Source organism: Vulpes vulpes, chromosome 1 (genome assembly GCF_048418805.1).
Source record: "Vulpes vulpes isolate BD-2025 chromosome 1, VulVul3, whole genome shotgun sequence".
Lineage (NCBI taxonomy): Eukaryota > Metazoa > Chordata > Mammalia > Carnivora > Canidae > Vulpes > Vulpes vulpes.
The window spans coordinates 153027929-153048728 of record NC_132780.1 but is presented as its reverse complement, the minus strand read 5'-3'; the positions used below and the strand labels follow the sequence as shown (position 1 = coordinate 153048728).

Below are 20800 nucleotides of genomic sequence, written 5' to 3'. Positions count from 1 at the left end.
TGAGAGACACAGAGAGGCAGAGACACAGGCAGAGGGAGAAGCAGGCTCCATGCAGGGAGCCGGACGTGGGACTCGATCCTGGGTCTCCAGGATCATGCCCTGGGCTGAAGGCGGCGCTAAACTGCTGACCACCCAGGGATCCCCCACTGATAATATACTTTTTAAAGATTTTATTTATTTGAGAGAGAGAGAGAGCACAAGGGACGTGGGAGAGGATATCAGACTACCCTAGGTGGGGCTCCATCCCAGGCCCCTAGGATCATGACCTGAGCCAAAGGCAGATGCTTATCTTGCTAAGCCACCCAGGTGCCCTCTGAGGATATTATTTTAAAGCTTTTCCCCCTAGCCCTATGAGCCCAAGATCACCTAACAAATCTGTAGTCCCACAAATTTCCTTTGTGATTTTGATTTTGCTATGGCCCCCAATGAGTGAGATCATGCAACAGAGGAACTATGAGGCACATCACAAGACAAAAGAATAGTTATTTGAAAATTTTGAGAAAGGGAGGTAGGTGAAACAGTATTTTGAGGTACAAAGGCAATTAGGTCTGTGTGCAAAGGGTTCATGTCACATCTGGGCTACAGAGTAGATCCAGAGTCCTGTTAACTTGGAAACTACAGAATTAACATAGATACTAATTGTTGGCACAGAACCACCCTATCTGTAGCCCTGCACTTAGTTTGGTATGAGGCTGGTTCTCTGTGTCACAATGACCAGCCAAAGGAGGGATATTTCATTCTTACCAATATATTTTCAAACAACAAAGCTGTTACTCTATGATTTTAGAGAACAAATTTTCTCATTGTGTAGATAAGAAAGCAGTAGTCACCAAGGTCACCTTGCCTCTACAAGTGCGGTATTTCTTTGGGAGAAATATTGTCTGTTAATTTTTCAGCTGACTTTATCTCTGTTATTTGAGTGCAGCAGATATTTACTTTCTCATTTGGAGGCCTGTTTTTGCTGGTTTAAATGAGAACATGGCATTTGATTGCTTATGTTCCTAGCTAGTAGTATTTGATGAGTCTGTTTGATTTCCACAAAGTGCACTAAAACTGCAGGTGCATCTGCACCAAATAAATTTGGGACTTGCAGATAAAAGTTGAGAAAAAGAAACATCTGCTAAGATGGTAGACCCAAAAGCTGCATGTAAATTAACCATTTTTAAACTTCTTAGATGTCTAGGAGAAATTTGCATTTGAACAATTTTTTAACATGCTGGTGAGAGTTCAGTGGAACACTACTGTGAAATGTTGCAGGTGAGACTCATTCAGTTAAACTCTTGGAAAACAAACAATAAATATGTGGCTGTAGCCCAAATACGTTCATGTCTTTCAATTCAAAAATTGTTGCAGGGATAGTCTTTTTTCTTTTTCTTTAAGATTTTATTTATTTATTAGAGAGAGAGAGAGAGAGGGAGAGAGCGAGCATGATCACACACTGGGGGGAGGAGCAGAGGAAGAAGGACAAGTAGACTCCGAGCTGAGCAGGGAGCCTGCTGCAGGGCTCCATCCCAAGACCCTGACACATGACCTGAGCCAAACAAAATCAGACTCTTAACTGACTGAGCCATCTAGGTGCCGCTGGGATAGTCTTTTTCATTTTAGGTATTCTAATAGGTGTGTAGCAATGTCACATTGTGATTTTAATTTGTATTAACTTAATTACTAAAGATGTTGAAAATCTTTTTATGTATATATTTGCTATCCATATATCTTCTTGGTCACGCCTGTTAAAGTCTTCTGCCCGTTATTTACATTGTTTTCTTATTATTGAATTTTAAGAGTTGTTTATTCTGGATTCAAGACTTTAACAGATATGTGATTTGCAAATATTTTCTTCTAGTCTGTAGCTTATCTTTCCATTTTCTTTCTTTTTCTTTCCTTTCCTTTTTTTTTTTAAAAGATTTTATTCATTTATTTGAGAGAGTGAGAGAACTTGAGCATAAGCTGGGGAGGGGAAGAGGCAAGAGGGAGAAGCAGATTCCCTACTGAGGAACGAGCCCACTGCAGGGCTCCATCCCAGGACCCCTGAGATCATGACCTGAGCTGAAGGCAGCCACCCAACTGACTGAGCCACCCAGGTGTACAAGGTTTTTTTTTGGAGAGAGGGAGGGAGAGTTGGGGAGGAAAGCAGAGGGAGGGAGCGAATCTTAAGCAGGCTTCACGCCCAGTGTAGAGCCCAAAGTGGGGCTCAATCTCACAATTCTGAGATATGATCTGATCCAAAATCAAGAAATGATGCTTAACCAACTGAGTCACCCAGGTGCCCCGAGGGAGAACTTTTAAAATAAGTGTTAGATGCTTATGGGTCAGAATAAGTGTCTTTTCTTCTATGACAAAATAAATAAAAAGAAAGACAGTATTAATACTTTGATCAAGTGCTCCTCGTGGGTGTTTTGTGAAGCAGGGAACTGATTCTAATAGGAAGGTTAGAAAAAGGGGATGTTGTTTGCTGATTGGTTTAGGGTTCAAAGCAAGTTTTCTTTTTTGACTGGGGTGGGGGGGAATGTATCCTGAGGCTTTACTTTGAGATCTGGGTCTGTTGTAGTGTTTTATGAATTAAGATGTTACAGGGGGCATAGAAACTCATTTCTCATTCTCCTAATTTACCTTTTCCCTTACTTTGGGTTTTCCTGTGTAGGCAGACCACACTTACATAGAGGTAATGAATCTGCTAAACTTATGTATCTGAAACACAACAATACCTGGACTCTTAACTTCTCCTGCATTAACTTCCACATCTGTAAAATGAGGCAATAGATTCTATGATCCCTTTTTTTTTTCTTTTAAGACTTATTTATTTGAGAGAGAGAGAGAGCAGAAGGAAGGGCAGAGGGAGAAGGAAGGAGAAACCCAAGTCGACTGGACTCCACATTGAGCATCGAAATGCTCTAGGGCTCCAGGCAGAGCCCAGGTCTTGATATAAGGGTTGTGAGTTCAAGCCCTGTATTGGGCTCCACACTGAGCATGGGGCCTACTTTAAAAATAAATAAATAAATAATAAAAATCCATCTAGAGGAATACATTTGTAATTATGACGAAAATAATCAGGAATTTTGTGAAAAAGAATACTGAATGATATTTCACTTTTCTCCTGATTCTTTGCTAAAAAATATTTTTAAAATTAATAAATCCTGAAGGACAGCAATGCAAAGAAGAGTTTGGGCGGAAGAAGGAAGAGATATGTATTATCTCCACCATCATCAAAGGAATTATTAAAACCAGGACTATCTGGGTCACTGTGAGTTTACATAATAGTATTTAATATAATACATATAATACGGATATTATATAAGATATATTATATGGTTATATATATTTTATAATTATATACTTTAAATAAATTATGTATAATTTATAAATATATATTTTATAGGTAATGTATCCCATATATATTTTCCAGAATTAAAAGCTCTAAGTATCCAGATTGAAAAGGACAATAATGTTCCCCTACACAATGAATAAAAAGAGATGGACAACAAAGCATATTTTCATTTCCCCGATTTTAACGTATCAGGGAGAGAGATGATCAAAAGAAACTCCCAAGGAGGATGGGAAAGCATATTCTGAATAAAAGAATGAGAATTAGGATTTCATTATGCTCCTAATAGCCTAGGGTTGTCAGATTTGGCAATAAAAATATAGGACATGTAAATAAATTTGAATTTAAGATGAATAAGTAATTATTTAGTTTAATTATATCCCAAATATTGCAAAGGATATACTTAAAAATTGGTTGATCATCTGAATCATATTAAACTGGGTGAGCAAATCTACAGTACCAACAATGGGTGTAACTCTGCCGAGAACATCCAGGTAAGCATTATTTGCCTTTCCCTTACTCTAAGAAATCAAATGAAGCAACAAGGAGAAAAACAAAAGGCAACAACAGCAGAATGCCCTGCCCTGCCATATTTAGTAAAATAGACAACAGATAATACCTGCAGAAACCAAGGACTTTTAAAAGTTACGTTAGAAATTAATTGTACAAAAAAAAAAAAAAAAAAAAAAAAAAAAAGAAATTAATTGTACATAAATTGCAAGGAAAATGTGAAGGCCCCTCATGGGTGGCAGATCTCAGAAAGAACCAGTAAAAGTACACTTCCTGAAAAGGAAAAACTCATCCAGAAATGCAAACTCTATAGCCCATAAATCTAACAACTGAAGGTTAAGGTAAGGTGAGCTTCAGCAGAAGTCATGAGGTTAGGATGCAGAGACAATGCACAGAGAAGATCTCTCTAAGAGGGCTCACGGCAGTGGATCTCAGAAAAACCCAGCAGAATCTTACTCCATAAAGATCATGGGCTCCTTGGTAAGTGCAAGGGCTCTGTATTCTTTGCTGCTGCTGCTGAAGGGTCTGGGAATGCAGGGCTGGTGACAGAAATCCTTCCAGACTCAGCTTGGGTCAGAGGACCACAGGGAACAACCAGGGCTCCACAAAATACTTCTCAGAGGAGCCATCCTGGCTGGAATCAGTGGTCTCTATGACAGCAAAGAGAGGGCCTTTGAAAGGTCTGAAGCCTGGCAGGGAACCCTGGCCCCTCTCACCATCCATGAACTCAACTGCAAAAGCTGGACCAGAAAAACCATGTCATTATAAAATAAATGTTGAAGAAAGGCTATGGCACAACATTAGCACAAAGATTTTATAAGAAAAAATGTGAAAAGAGCTATAAGAAGGACGATCGCATGAATAATACTGAGAAAAATAAAAGTGATGTCATAGAACAGATAAAAATACTGACCACATATTTCATTAAAATAAACAGGTCATTGGGATCCCTGGGTGGCGCAGTGGTTTAGCGCCTGCCTTTGGCTCAGGGCGCGATCCTGGAGACCCGGGATCGAATCCCACGTCAGGCTCCCAGTGCATGGAGCCTGCTTCTCCCTCTGCCCTGTGTCTCTGCCTCTCTCTCTCTCTCTCCGTGTGACTATCATAAATAAATTTAAAAAAATTAAATTAAAAAAAATGAATAAACAGGTCATCAAGGTTAAAAAAAAGATTTTTTTTTTAAGAGTTCCATCTACTAGGTAAAAATCTTAATGAAACTATCATCTCCATATTGGAAGATTGCGGACATACATGTAAGAACTTATACATTAGTAAGCTTTTCTTTGACACTTTTGTTAATTGCAGATTTAGAAAGTCCTTCTCTTTCAGATAACATAAAAAATATTTGTGTCTTTTATACGTTCGGTACAATTTTTACATTTTATTAATCTTGCATTCTTTATGGAATATAGTTTGAAGCAGGAACATAATTATTTTACATTCACCATTTACTTCAGGATCATTTATTGAATAAACCTTTCTTTCCCTACTTATGAGAGGTTCTACTTTAATCATATTCCAAATTTACATGTATGTGAATATATAATACATGCATATATATATACACACATGCATATATATCAATTGCTTTCTGGGCACTGTATTCAGTCTCATTAGTTTTCTTATTTGTAACTCATTTAGCATCAATATGTGAAGCTCAATTAGGAACAATAGGTATATTCTATTATCCATAAGAATATTAACACATCTAAAAATACTTTAAGGAAGGACTATAGAATTCTAGTTGAATAATAGTTATGTTTTGCAAAGGCATTTTACATTTAGTAGGGAAAACATACTACAAAGTTGTTTTTTTTTTTAAAGGAAATAACATGTATCCCAGTAAAATCATTCTTCAATAAAAATGTTAATGTTCCTGGATAGTGTGTATATATCCTACATAGCATGCATGTTTAATCTGGTTATTGTCTCTATCATACATAGTGTGGCTCTTTAGAAGACAAACAAGTTAGAGCCACATAAGCAATTATAATAGTAATGCCTTATTGCGTGTCAGTAGAGAAGCAATCAGCCCAGAAAAGGATTTTTCCCCCTAGATTTTATACATTAATAAGAAATGAGCAAATACTTCTTATGTTTTCAATGGGATTTATTTATATTTAAGTAAAAGTAGCAAATGTTAACAGAAGTTATTTCCTTAATCGTATTTATTTTGTATGACCACATTGTTATTGAGCAGCATTATGGAATGTTCTCTGGGTCTGCAGTTCTGAACTTTCCAACTATTATATGCGACCTCTTCCCCAAGTTTAAACATAACCTTGTACACTGAAGAAGCATGGCTTGTTATTGCAAAGTTGTCATGTGTGGCAAGCTGACATCAAAGGAGAAGCCTCTTGATGAATGCTTTATCTTTCATTCATTCACAAAATGTTTTTTTTCTTTTTCTTTTTTTTTACAAAATGGTATTTTTCTTTTTGTGTGATTATCCAACCCATGTGATTTTGTTTTCAATACTTTTTTCTTCTGATATTATGAAATCAAACCAGTTAAAACTAAGCAGTATAGCAATAAAACTAACCAAATACAGAGGATGTTAATCTTACATAGGATATTTTAGATGATATTTATGTTTTATGTTACACATATATATTTAATGTATGTGGGCAATAAAACGTTAAAAGCATGTAAACACACAGAAAAAATTTTCAAATCGATGCATTGTTTTAACACTCACAAAACCTTGGGTTTATTTCTTTTGCAAGAGTGCAGTGGAATAGTTTCACATTAAAATAAACAGGTCATTCTGCTTTCACTTCTTTTGGATTATTTTTAGGTAACAGAATAATTCTGTAATTTCATTGTGAAGACACCACTACTTGGTTAGGTATGATTATCAGATTTTAGGCCAATTTTGCCGCCCTCACATTCATGAACATTGATTAGATTATTTCACTACTTACTTTCCCAAATATGTGTTTATGCTGAAGATCCAAAAACTAAAATGGGGAGTCATTGGTGATAATAAATGTACAGTGATTGGTCCAGGACAATGACAAATCTTAGGAGTTGAAGTTTTTGTTGCTACGATAAAAGCTCTATTGTGTTAAGTTAGCTGTACAGAGAAGCATTTGGGGACAGGAAAATGCATATTTCTAAGAAAGCATATTGCATGCTTATTTGACTGTTAGAAATTCTCCGGTTTGATGCATCACTGATATTTAAGGTGGAATCTACATGCAGCTTCTTCAGCAAGCTTGTTGCTCCATCAAGAGTCAGCGTTATTACGGATGTCTCACAGCCTGTCACTATGTGTGTCTGTGCTCACTGCAGTCTCCAACAAAATCCAATGTCAAATTCAGAACTGAAGTGTTGTTTTATTTCAGATACCTACAACACCTACAAAAAAGAAAATTTCAAAAAAACAGCAAATTTTGTTAGAGTTCTTATAGTACTTTTAATAGTTATATGAGTTATTTTTGTGTCTACTACAAATTTTTGTGTAAGAATACAAGTTTTTAGTATGAATTATTATTATTGAGGTGACTTAGAAATTATTTCATGATCTATTCAGAGGAATTCCACCATAGACAACATTTAAAATATTTTACATATATTTTCATTTCAAATGACTTAAAAAACGATTTTGTATTAGATAAAATTTCAAGCCCACAAAGTAAAATGAACATCCCCACATACCCATCAACCATCCTAAAAGATTATCAACAATTCTGTTTATCATTCTTCAGTGACGTTTGTTGATTGTTTAAATAGCAGGCAGTTTCCCCTGTTTCACCTCTTTCAAAATTCACGAAACCCAAATGAACTAGGTTAGAGGGAGATTACTATAAAGCTAATAAAGTTTGTTTGCATGAGTACCTTCCAACATGTTCACATGTGTATATATTTCTGTTAAATTTGCAAAAGTTACATATTTCAACCATAATCATAAGACGATTATCTTCCCATTTCAACTGTCCCTTAGTCATATTTTCTCTGATTATAACTATCGGGTGGCAGTGGGCATTTCTGAGATTTTAAGGATTTTGTGAAGGGATATATTTTTGTGCTTTGCCATCTCTTCTATATATAGTTATATTAATGGTGGTCATTCCAGTTTGGAGTGTTTTCTAGCAAAAATATAAATATGGTCGGGACGCCTGGGTGGCTCAGCAGTTAAGCGCCTCCCTTCAGCCCAGGGCGTGATCTTGGAGTCCCGTGATCGAGTCCCACATCAGGCTCCCTACATGGAGCCTGCTTCTCCCTCTGCCTGTGTCTCTGACTCTCTCTCTGTGTCTCTCATGAATAAATAAATAAAATCTTAAAAAAGTATATAAATATGGTCATTTCAAAGAATATTTAAGAGGACTCATTCCATAGAAAACTTGAAATGCCTTGAAATGTTATAGTTTAGATATCAGAGCAACTTAATAGAGGTTTCTCCAAAGTTGACAACAATCCTAAAAATTACATTGCTGCTGAAGAGTTAAGAATTTGTTTTTTTTTTTTTTTTAATTTTTATTTATTTATGATAGTCACAGAGAGATAGAGAGAGAGGCAGAGACACAGGCAGAGGGAGAAGCAGGCTCCATGCACCCGGAGCCCGACGTGGGATTCGATCCGGGGTCTCCAGGATCGCGCCCTGGGCCAAAGGCAGGCGCCAAACCGCTGCGCCACCCAGGGATCCAGAGTTAAGAATTTGAAGGAAAACTCTGTAAAGTTTTAAAAAAATTTTTTTCATCCACTATGCTAGAGGATAGTCCAAATTATTTTTTTATTCTTTCTATTGCAAAATTGTCAAATGAAGAGGTAATCAACGTGTAGCAACCCCTAAAAAGTAAGGTAAAAGTATTACAGAGCTGTAAGTAAAAATATGTAATTTCCCTTACATTATGTGATATTTGAAAAATTTGTTAACTTTTAAACATTATGTCATTTTGGGGCTTCTGGCTGCTTCAGTTGGTAGAGCACACTACTCTTGACTTCAAGCCCTACATTGGGCATGGAACCTATGCAGAGTTGAACTGACTGTATATTCATAATTTTGTGTTTCTTTTCTTAAAGTGAGTTCTCCAAATATTATTAAGCCTTAGGTTCCACAATTCCCGGATCCATCCCCAAGGTAGGTAGTATTATTTATCCCTGTTTATTTATTTATTTTTTATTTTTTTTTAAAGATTTATTTATTTATTTATGATAGACATATAGAGAGAGGCAGAGACAAAGGAGGAGGGAGAAGCAGGCTCCATGCCGGGAGCCTGACGTGGGACTCGATCCTGGGACCTCAGGATCGCGCCCTGGGCCAAAGGCAGGCGCCAAACCACTGAGCCACCCAGGGATCCCCCTATTTATCCCTGTTTAAATTAGAATTCAGAGAGGTCATTTATCAAGAGGTAGTAGAGGAGGCTTTAAAATCTGCTTAAAGACTTTCTGACCCTAAAACATATAATCTTATATGTCAAGTCGGCTAGGCTATGATACCACGTTGTTTGGTCAAACACTAGTCCAGATGTTGCCATGAAGGTTTTTTTTAGATGAGATTAATATTTAAGCAGTAGATTTTCAGTAAAGCACAGTCCCTTGTGTGATACGGGTGGATCTCACCCAAGCAGTTGAAGGCCGTAAAAGAAAAGACTGAGGTCCTTTGAGTAAGGATGTTTCTGCCCTCACATCACCTTTGAGCTCAAGACTGCAAAATCACCTCTTCCCAGGGGCTCCAGCCTGCTAGCCTGTCTTGCAGATTTTGGACTCCCAGTCCTTACAATTGTGTGTGCCAATTTCTTCAAATGTCTCTTTATATAAATCCCACTGGTTCTGTTTCTCTGGAGACCCATGATGTGCAATAAGAAGTACAAAGAACTCTGGGACTACATCAAAATAAAAAGCTTTGGCACAGTGAAGGAAACCATCAACAAAACAAAAAAGGCAACCTACTGAATGAAAGAATATATTTGCAGATGATATCTGATAAAGGGTTAATATCCAAAGTATTTAAAAAACTTATACAACTCAACACCAAAAAGCCTCCCAAACAATACAATTCAAAAAATGGGTAGAAGACCTGCATAGACATTTTTGCAAAGAAGACATCCAGATGGCCAATAGGCACATGAAAAGATACTCAACATCACTAATCATCAGGGAAATGCAAATCAAAGCCACAGTGAGACATCACCTTACACATGTCGTGATGGTTAAAATAAAAATCACAGAAAAAGAAATTTAAAACAAATTAAAAAAAAAGATTTTGTTTATTCATGAGAGACATAGAGAGAGGAAGAGACATAGGCAGAGGGAGAAGCAGGCTCCTTGAGGGGAGCCTGGTGCAGGACTCAATCCTGGGACTCCAGGACCATGCCCTGAGCTGGAGGCAGATGCTCAACCTCCGAGCCACCCAGGCATCCCAAGAAAAAGAAATGTTAACTAAGATTAGAGAATAGAGAACTCTAAAACACTTGGTGGGAATGTAAATTGGTACAGTCACTGTGGAAAATAGTATGGAGTTTCCTCAAAAAATGAAGAATAGAAATACCATATGATCCAATAATCCCACTATGGATATTTGCCTGAAGAAAACAAAAACATATATGAAAAGATATATGCACCCCTATGCTTAATAAAGTGTTATTTGCAATAGCCAAGATATGGAAGCAACCTAAGAGTCTAAAAATAGGTGAATGGATAAGGAAGATGTAGTATGTGTATGTACACACACACACACACACAGAGGAATATTATGCAGCCATAAAAGGACAAGATCATACCATTTGTGGCAACATGGATGGATCTAGAGAATATTATACTGAGTGAAATAAATCAGGCTGAGAAGGACAAATACCATATGATTTTTCTCATATGTGGAATCTTAAAAAAATGAATAAACAAAAGCATAATTATACCTGTAAATACTGAGAACAAATTGATGGTTGCCAGAGGGGTCGGAGTGTGGGATGGGCAAAATTGATAAATGGGCTTGGGGGATACAGGCTTCCAGTTATGGAATGAGTAAGTCATGGAACTAAAAGGCACAGCATAGGGGATATAGTCAGTGATATTATAATAGGGCTGTATGGTGACAGATGGTAGCTACACTTGGGGTGAGCATAGCATAATATATAAACTTGATGAATCACTATACTATATTGTATGTCTGGAACTAACGCAACATTTTGTGTCAAGTACACTCAAATAAAAAAACTAATAAAAAATTCTTCAAAAATAATACAAAGAACTATATGCTAGTGTTGGCTCTCTGTTACTAATCATATAATCTTGGCAATTCATTTATCCTCTTTAGGCTTTAGTCTCATTATCTCCAAAGTAAGGAAATCATTTTATTTTTTTAAAGATTTTATTTATTTTTTCATTAGAGACACACACACACACACACACACACACACACACACACACAGACAGAGACATATGCGGAGGGAGAAGCAGGCTCCATGCAGGGAGCCTGATGAAGGACTCTATCCCAGAACTCCAGGATCATGCTGTGAGCCGAAGGCAGACGCTCAACCGCTGAGCCACCCAGGTGTCCCAGGAAATAATTTTAGAACAAGAATTCTTAATCTTGGCACAACTGACATTTTGGGTTAAGTAATACTTTGTTGTAGGGGAACTGTTCTATGTCTTCTAGGACGTTTAGCAGCATCAATGGCTCCAACCACTAAATGCCAGTAGTATGATCCAGTTGTGGCAACCATATATATCTCCAGACATTTTTAAATATCCCCTAATTGAGGATGGGGGAAAATGTTTCTTCCATCCTATTTGAGCGCTGCTGTATTAGATCATCTTTAAGTTATAACGTATACATAGGTAATATTTTTGTAGAAATTATATAGGCTGAGGCAGCTTTGGAACCTTCAGGAGAAGACTGACCATATAGTGGGATGTTATAAAGGTTATTTTAATATTTTGTAATTCTTATAAATAAAGTTTTCTTTAGTTCCTATAAGAAAGAAGCAAAAAAATGGAGAAAGGTCAGAAAGATTGGCAACATAAAGCTCTTGGCAATGTGAGCCACAGGCAACTTGAAGACAGTCACAGGAATGAGAGAATAGATAAAAAGGGGAGAAGGATGGAATATAGTGCTTATCCTCTCAGAAATGAATCTTAGAATCTTAGCTGGAAAATGATTGTTGTTTCAAATCCAAACCACCAGTGGCAACCTTGTGCTCAGTACTGGTGGAGGGCACAGTTTACCACAGGGTAGGCTAGGCTTCTTGCATGCATGGGAACTTGTCAATGTCTACATGATTCTGCAGTGCATATTGTCTTGCTAATAGTGATGCAAAAAAAGTTATTTATCCAAAGAATACTTTTTGGGGTGGAGTAAGGAGGGAGTATGGTTTGTCTGAATAAGTGTAGTTATCTTCACACTCCGGTTAAATAACCAAAAAGAGAAAAACATAGCAGCATTCCACTAGATGGTGCTATATCAAACTAATTCAAGAAGCATGGCTAAATCAGGTTGGATGGGATCCTATCTTTCCCAGCATATTTTCTCAGTCCTTTTGAAATAATTTGGATTTAGCTATACTTCAAATGAAAGATACCTGCCAATTAAAAAAAAATCCCATTATAGTGTTAATCTCCACTTTTGATTCTAAATACACATATTTCTTTTCCAAGCAACTTGTCAACAAAGTGAGACTCAGGCCCAGAAGGCACCAGAATATATTGTGTTCTTAGCAAAAGATTTGTTATTTTTTTCTATTTTAATTAATGCTGTAGTCAGGTGATTTTTTTAAAAAAGATTTTATTTATTTATTCATGAGAGACAGAGACACAGGCAGAGGGAGAAGCAGGCTCCATGCAGGGAGCCTGATGTGGGACTCGATCCCAGGTCTCCAGGATCATGCCCTGGGCTGAAGGTAGCGCTAAACTGCTGAGCCACCCGGGCTGCCCTGCAGTCAGGTGATTAATAGCACTATTACTGGGCTTTAGGTGCATGCAAAACTGGTATAAAAACATTTTATTTTTAAAATTTTTATTGATATAAAAACATTTTAACTTGAATTTCTTCAATGCTCTGTTGACTGGTAGTCAGAGATGACTTTTGTGCCTACCCTTGGCAATCTGAGGTATTAAAAAGGCAGAAGCTAGGATATTAAAATACTTTGCAGAGCTCTGAAATACAAAAATGTGCTCCAAAGGGTAGCCCTATATAGCAGACTCTTGGAAGTCTGTTTTTTTTTTTTTTTTAAGATTTATTTATTTATTTATGATAGACATAGAGAGAAAGAGAGGCAGAGATTCAGGAGGAGGGAGAAGCAGGCTCCATGCCGGGAGCCCGACGCGGGACTCGATCCCGGGACTCCAGGATCGCGGCCTGGGCCAAAGGCAGGTGCCAAACTGCTGAGCACCCAGGGATCCCCCCGGAAGTCTGGTTTTATGGAAATTTGCAGAGAACTTAGCTATTATGCATTCAGATAATGTCAAAATGAGCAGGTCTAAGAGTTCATTTAGGCAATTATCTCCTAACTGGGAATTTGTGAGATTTACAATCTACTGAAATCTTTAATGACTTGGGGAGAAAAAGGACAAAAATATCCTATGTTTTATAAATATGTCAGTCTATTAGTATGGATGAGCGAGGGAAAGTCCCCCCCAACTCCACCAACCCCTACTTCCCGCAGCTGATAAATGTGTTTTTTTTTTTTTTTTTAAGAGATTTTATTTATTTATGAGAGAGAAAGAGAGAGAGAAAGAGACTGAGAGAGAGGCGGAAACACAGGCACAGGGAGAAGCAGGCTCCATGCAGGGAGCCGGACGTGGGACTCGATTCTGGGTCCCCAGGATCACGCCCTGGGCCCAAGGTGGCCCAGCGGTTTAGGGCTGCCCTAAACATGTTTTTTTTGTTTGTTTGTTTTACTCTTGACTCTTATCAGAACTAGGCTTATTTATACAGCAAAATAGTAAGCCACCCTCAAGAGTGCTGGGGATGGTAGTCAGCAATGGGTGGAAGGCAAGTGGGGGGAATTATTGCATTACTTGCAGTTCCAATCCTATTTAAAACACAGTGAGAACATAAAGATAAATAAAATGGTCTCAATGGTGGCTAGAAAAAAAAAAGTGGCTAGAGTTAGGCAGAGAACAACTAAATTGAAAGTCAAAGGTAAAAGTCAAGGAAATTGAAGGAAAATCCTGCCCTCATGTAGTCACCATATACCTCTATTAATAAAAAGTATTTAAAAAACACATTTATACATTTTTTTTTCACATATTTCCCATCAAAATAATGGAGAGGAAGGATGAGCACAAGTGAATCAACCAGCACACTGAGGTGCTAAAGCAAACACAAAATTCTACTAAACAGGTTTGCCTAAGGGCAGGGCCTGACTATAAAGTCTCTTTCCTTCAAAACTCACTAGAAGCAATTCTTTTTCTTAGTCTATTAGAAACATCTTGGTAAAAATCCTTATCAAACTGATACAAACTATAACAATTGATTATTTTTAAGAATTTATTTATTTACTTATTTGACACAGAGACAGACCACAGGGGGAGCCCAGGCAGAGGGAGAGGGAGAAACAGACTCTCCACTGAGCCAAGAAAGAGCCCAAGGAGGGGACGGGGCTCCATCCCAGGATGAAGACAGAAACCTAACCAACTGAGCCACCCAGGCACCCCTATAACAACTGATTTAAAGATTTAAAGACAGTGAGAAGCAGGAGGGAGAATGGCAGAGGAGACCCCTCAGTACTTCCAGCCAGTGGAGGGCCCTCAAACAAACCACCGTTTGGAGTTGTAAATTTAGTCTCATCGTCATACCTTCGAGATTTCCCTAGGGTCTGTATCTCCCCTGTTCTAGAGAAACATTCCCTAAATTATCAAGTGTCCCACTTTTGGCCCCTTTCTACACCCACCCACAAGTTAACACACATTCTGTAAGGAAAAATAAAAATTCCTTAGCAAAAAACATTTGGAAAACATTACATACTCTGTCACCTATTTAGAGATTTCTGGTGCAATTGGGTGTATTAAAGAGTATAAAAGTACTCTGAGAGGTTCTGGAAAAGGAAGATCTCTATCTGAATTTAGCATTCCCCAAGTTTAAATCCCCTTCCCCATCCTCACCTCCACCTTTACAAATACCTATTAGCATTTCTTGGACCTAGTAGAGTCCTAGTAGAGTTTCTAGTAGAGTGTTCATAAAAATTCCAGGGATATTCCTGGGATAAAAGTATTACATCTTCTTGTCACATGGAAAGGATTGTGAAGATTGAGAGGACTTACCAAAGGGATCTACTTAATATCCTGAGAGTTCAGATTTTTGCTTAAATTTGGCTTCTTGGTACAGTTGTTTAGCTTTTGCCCTATCATTCTCCTAATTGAAACATCATCTGTGTTGGGAAATAACTGCTTTGTGACTCCTGTAAAAGACAACAACAATGACACACAAAAATCCTTTTTGAGGCCTTTGCATCTTAAGGTATGAACTAAGATAAGGCATCAGGCAATCCACAATGTAATTTTGTCTCCATTTTGCAGAAGTAGTCTAAACACCCATGAGATATTTAAATACATGAATATATAGGCAGGGTCTGCAAAGCAAACTAAGAGATACTGAAGGTCTATGTTAGAAACTGAGAGCATACATATTGTATTCCTATGGTACTGCAGCTTTAACCTTGCTACTTCTCTGAACTCTAGATCCCCTTGCTCCAAAATGTTAGTTTATTTTTATCCATTCTCAGCATCAGCTGAAACAACTAAATTCTTTTGACTGTTTTCCAACTAAGAAGTGGCATATTAAAATACAGAGAACTTAGATTCAGTGATTCCCTAAATTTGTTTGATATTTGTAAAAAAATTATTTGATAATCTAGATTATTATATTTGAGGAGATTCATTAACCTAAAAACTGTAAGTAGGATGAAGGAGGGCATGTGATGTAATGAGCACTGGGTGTTATATACAACTGATGAATCACTGAACTCTACCTCTGAAACTAATAGTACACTATATATTAATTAGTTGAATTTAAATAAAATAAAATTAAGAAAACTATAAGTAAGAAATTAGCTCCTATTTTTCTAGAATAAAAGATAAAGGATCTAGAACCACGATAAGAAAGAAAATAAGACATAAACTGTTACTGAAATTTTGTTTGAAAGGATTTTGAAATGCATTTTTTTGAAGTTATGAATTTTATGAATTCAAACATATAAGTGAAATAAAATTTAGTTTCATTTTAATAACTACTTTACTGTACATTTTTTTCTGTAAAATTTACCATATTTAATAAGAGGTTTAGGCTATCTTGAGATTTTTCTTTGATAGAAAAATAACAAAAAGAACATGAAAGAACGACTTAACCTTGAATGGTAAAATAATTTCAAATTCATGTGACAATGTAATACAATCATATTATACCTATAATTTCTTGAACTTCATTCTGATTCATAGCTGGTTTTACGGCTTTGTCCCTGGAAGTAGAGGACTTTGCTCCTGTCAGGCTGTGTGTGGCCATGTATTCATTTGTGTAAAGTACTTGCATTAAATCATTAATAAACTTCTGAGGCTTGCTCTTGTTACAACGGGAAATCTGCCATTTTTCAATCTTGAACTAGAAAATACAAAGTAATAACTGAAATTAGAAAAAGAAAAGGAAAGTAGTATCTGGATAAATATATTACTAATCGAGTTAAGACACACCAGAAACAAAATCAATATTCTTTAAGGTGATGTATTTTACTCTTAATACATATTTTACATTTCAGGGGTTATCTTTGATATAATTCCCAATTTTATGAGGTATTTGTTTCAGAGTTTATACAAACTCTTGTCATGTAATCTGGAATTGGATAGTTTAAGGATAAGTCCCATCCTCAACACCTCCTATTAGGTGTGGTAGGCAGAATAATGACCCACTGAAGCTATCCATGACCCTGGAACCTGTGAATATATGACCTTATATGGGGTGTGATTAAAGTTAAGGACCTTGAAATGGGGAAATTATCCTGGATTATTCAGGGCCCAATTTTTTTTTTTTTCAGGGCCCAATTTTATCACATGAGCCCTTAAATGCAGAAGAGGGAGGCAGAAGAGTGGGGCAGAAGAGTGGGTCAGAAACAAGACCGGAAGGAAGAGGACACATTGGAAGTGAGAGGGGCTTTGCCTTCATGGCTGGTTTTGAAGGTGGTAGAATGGGCCATAAACCAGGGAATGTAGTTACCTCAAGAAGTGGGAATGGCCTTCAGTTTCCCGTCAGCAAGAAAATGGGGAACTCAATTCCACAACCACAAGAAACTGAATTCTACAATAACCTAAAGGAGCAGGAAACAGATTCTTCCATAGAGCCTCCAGAAAGGAATGTACCTGCTGCCTCCTAGATTTTACCACACTTCTGACCTTCAGCACTCTGAGATAATACATTTGTGTTATTATAAATCACCAAGTTTGTGACCATCTGTGACATAGCAAAAGGAAACTGATACACCAATATTCAAATATCCTAAATGTTGGATATTAGTATTTAATTATTGCTGTGGAAGGCATATTTTCCAAAACTGATATTGGATTTTAATGAAACTCTGGTCCTTTTAGCTTCTGTTCCTTGAAGAGAAATTGGAGAAGTAGGAAAAGATTATATTCTTCCAACATGCAGAGGCTGAAATTTACCTTCTATCAATGATATAATTTTGTAACCCTCAATGCATAGTTATCCCTCACTGATTTAAGAATTTTCTAGTTTAATGACCTCATCCTTGACCACAATTTGACTGTAGTTTTCTAAATTGGATATTTGTGAAACAAATATTGTTTTGATTTATCGTTAAAAAATTGTTTTATATAATTTCAATGTTAGGGTCATGACCTAAAGTTACCTAATGTTATCTGATAAAACAATGATCATTTTGTAGCCTTTTTTTTTTAAAAAAAATCTTATTTTTAAGTAATCTCTACACCCAACGTGGGGCTCAAACTCTCAGCCCTTAGGTCAAAAGTAGCATGCTCTACCAACCAAGCCAGCCAGGTGCCCCATCATTTCGTAGTCTTATTTCAATTTTTTCATTTACTGTATCCCAGAGAAAGTTAGAGCAGGTATTCCAACTGACCTGTTTTTCATCAGTATGATGCTCTTCTTCAGCTTTCAAGGAAATAGGTGAACTGGAATTAGAGTTAGAATTACTGCACGTTGAGGCAAATGAGTCTGGTGAGGAGTTGTTTGTTGCCCTCCAGAGGGTGGATGCAGATGTGGACATGGTTCCTCCACCCTTAAGCAGGGCCTCTGCCATACCAACCAATTCTTCAAACTGCGTGACCGCCTGTGGTAACACTGATGGCAAGAAAAAGTGACCCTTTATAAATACTTTTAATAACAGGGGCATATATTCCTATTTTTAAATTGTGCGTATATACATATTACATAGCATGTATAGAAATAGGCAGAACAAACTGTTAACATTTACTACTTTTTTTTTTTTTTTTTAGATTTTATTTATTCATGAGAGGGAGAGAGAGAGAGATGCAGAGACACAGGCAGAGGGAGAAGCAGGCTCCATGCAGGGAGCCGACGTGGGACTCGATACCGGGTCTCTGGGTCACCCTGAGCTGAAGGCGCCGCTAAACCGCTGAGCCACGGGGGCTGCCCCATTTTGGAAAATAAACACGGTAAGAAGAGTGGTTGGGATGTACTTACTTTTTATTTTTTGATTTAATAATGGCTTAATAATAAATCAATTTTAAAACATCTAGTTATATTTAAATGTGTATGCGTTACTTCATAACTAAAATGAATGGTTCTTTCTTTCTTTATTTATTTATTTAATTTTATTTTAACATATTTATTTATTTATTCATGAGAGACACAGAGAGAGGCAGAGACACAGGCAGAGGGAGAAGCAGGCTCCCCTCAGAGAGCCTGATGCAGGGACTGGGACTCATTCTACAGACCTGGGGACCACACCCTGAGACGAAGGCGGATGCTCAACCGCTGAGCCACCCAGTCGTCCCTAAAATGAATGGTTTAAGGAGTTGATTCTTTTTTCTAATTGCTAAGAGTATTATTTGAAGGGTTTTAATCTCATTTGGAGACATTAATCATCAATCGCCTTCCAGATACATCAGGCCAGTTTAAATGACCATTAAATAAACCATTTATATTCAAATTTATTAAAATAAATTTTTAGTGACCTTTGTGTGTAGTTTTCCAGGGAGTCAAATTTCATCAAATTAATAAAAATTTGTTGCCATAGGGAGACAGAATATGAGAGACTCCTAACTCTGGGAAACGAACAAGGGGTGGTGGAAAGGGAGATGAGTGGGTGGGGAGTGTAACTGGGTGAGGGGCACTGAGGGAGGCCCTTGATGGGATGAGCACTGGGTGTTATGCTATATGTTGGCAAATTGAACTCCAATATAAAAAATAAGGCCTAATGAATCAAAGAGACTTCATTCACACTTTAAATCTTGGGAAATATTTTAAACCCTAGAAAGTTTTTAATTGCATGCCTAAATAGGAATAGGGATGTTAAAGACCTGATAAAGGCAAAACATAGAAACTGGTTTCTCTGGGACAGCGAAGAGAAAACAACTATTTACATTATCTTTTCAAGAGCATATCAACAATTCAAGAAAGCCTTTGAATAAGAGAAAGCAGACTTTCAATCTTATACTTGTGTTAAAAGATGGGCACTGAGTGCAGCACTTGATGGGATGAGCACTGGGTGTTATGCTATATGTTGACAAATCGAACTCCAATAAAAAAATATACACACACAAAAAAAATTTGTTGATGATTCAAAACTGTTTTTACATGTGAAGGATGAATTTTGGTAATCAGCTGAATATTCTCTTTGTTCCTTTTTTGATGGAAACTTACACATTCAAAGGTTCATGTGTCCATGTAAAATGGTTTTCTCTAGTTATGGTTATATCTAGTTTGTTTCCTAAGAACAAATAACATTTTGGTGGAGTTGGAAGACACTATGAACCCCCTCTGATACAACTCACACTGTTTGAGGGCTTTGGCTGCTGAAGAAGTAAAAAGACTGAAAATTTTTTAGACTTTTCTTAATCATATTATTAAGCTATAATCTTTGGACTAATATTTGATTTGAGAGCTGAAAATCAGGCATATTGATGACACATCCAAATCAATACATCTACTACTATATTAATAGAAAAATCAGTAAAATCTATTAAAATCTTCCTTTATATTCTTTCAATTAATATTTAACTAAGCACCTCTCGTGTCCCATTTGCTAACTCAAGAAGCAATTACTCATTGAGCATTTAATAATATGAAACATTTATCTAGCTTTTATTCTGTGCCAGGCACTATTCTGAGGGCTTTACTGATGTTCATTCATTTAATACTCACTGCTCTCTGAACTAGATATCATCATCACCCCCAGTTTATAGAGGAGGAAAATTAGGCAGTGAGAGAGGCTAAAAAACCCATCCAGGGTCAACACAATTAGTGAGAAGAAGAGCAAAGATTCAAACTCAGACTTAGCCAATTCCATGCTATAAACTACTGTGTTATGTAGATTTTTGACATTTGCCAGCCACTCTATTAAGTGCTAGAGGAGAGACTGGGAGCACACCAGATGTGATCCTGGACTTTTGGACTGGGTGGGGGCGGCAGGAGGTGGGTTATGCAACCATGGCGTGAGTAAGAATTTGGCCTGCTTAAAGAGAGGTCTGGCCTCCCTTGTTCTTGGAAAGTAACCTCTAGGGATGTCTGGGTAGGTCAGTGTTTGAGCATCTGCCTTTGGCTCAGGGCGTGACCCCAGGTCTGGGGATAGAGTCTCACATCAGGCTCCCTGTGAGGAGCCTGCATCTCCCTCTGTCTATATCTCTGCCTCTCTCTTTGTGTCTCCCATGAATAAATTAAAAAAATATTTAAAAGGAAAAAAAGAAAGAAAAGAAAAGAAAAGAAAAGAAAAGAAAAGAAAAGAAAAGAAAAGAAAAGGAAACCTCTAAACCCTTGGAATTTTCTGAGTGACAGAAGGAGTGTCTTTGTTATTCAAGGTGAGCCACACCTGATAG

The 20800-nt window shown here is 37.2% G+C and overlaps 1 protein-coding gene across 12 annotated transcripts in view; it reads right to left on the bottom strand.

The window, feature by feature from the left end:
* Window positions 1-5921: 5921 nt before the first annotated feature.
* BEND6 (BEN domain containing 6) overlaps window positions 5922-20800 on the bottom strand; it is a 59970-nt gene continuing 45091 nt past the window's right edge. For all 12 annotated transcript variants that reach the window (XM_072734702.1, XM_072734686.1, XM_072734716.1 and 9 more), the window contains 4 exons: window positions 17863-18083; window positions 16178-16370; window positions 15038-15174; window positions 5922-7192 (listed from right to left, as the gene is read on the bottom strand). In XM_072734702.1, the coding sequence (XP_072590803.1) occupies window positions 15047-15174; window positions 16178-16370; window positions 17863-18083 (542 nt within the window). In that variant the 3' untranslated portion in view covers window positions 5922-7192; window positions 15038-15046. The remainder of the gene's footprint in view (window positions 7193-15037; window positions 15175-16177; window positions 16371-17862; window positions 18084-20800) is intronic.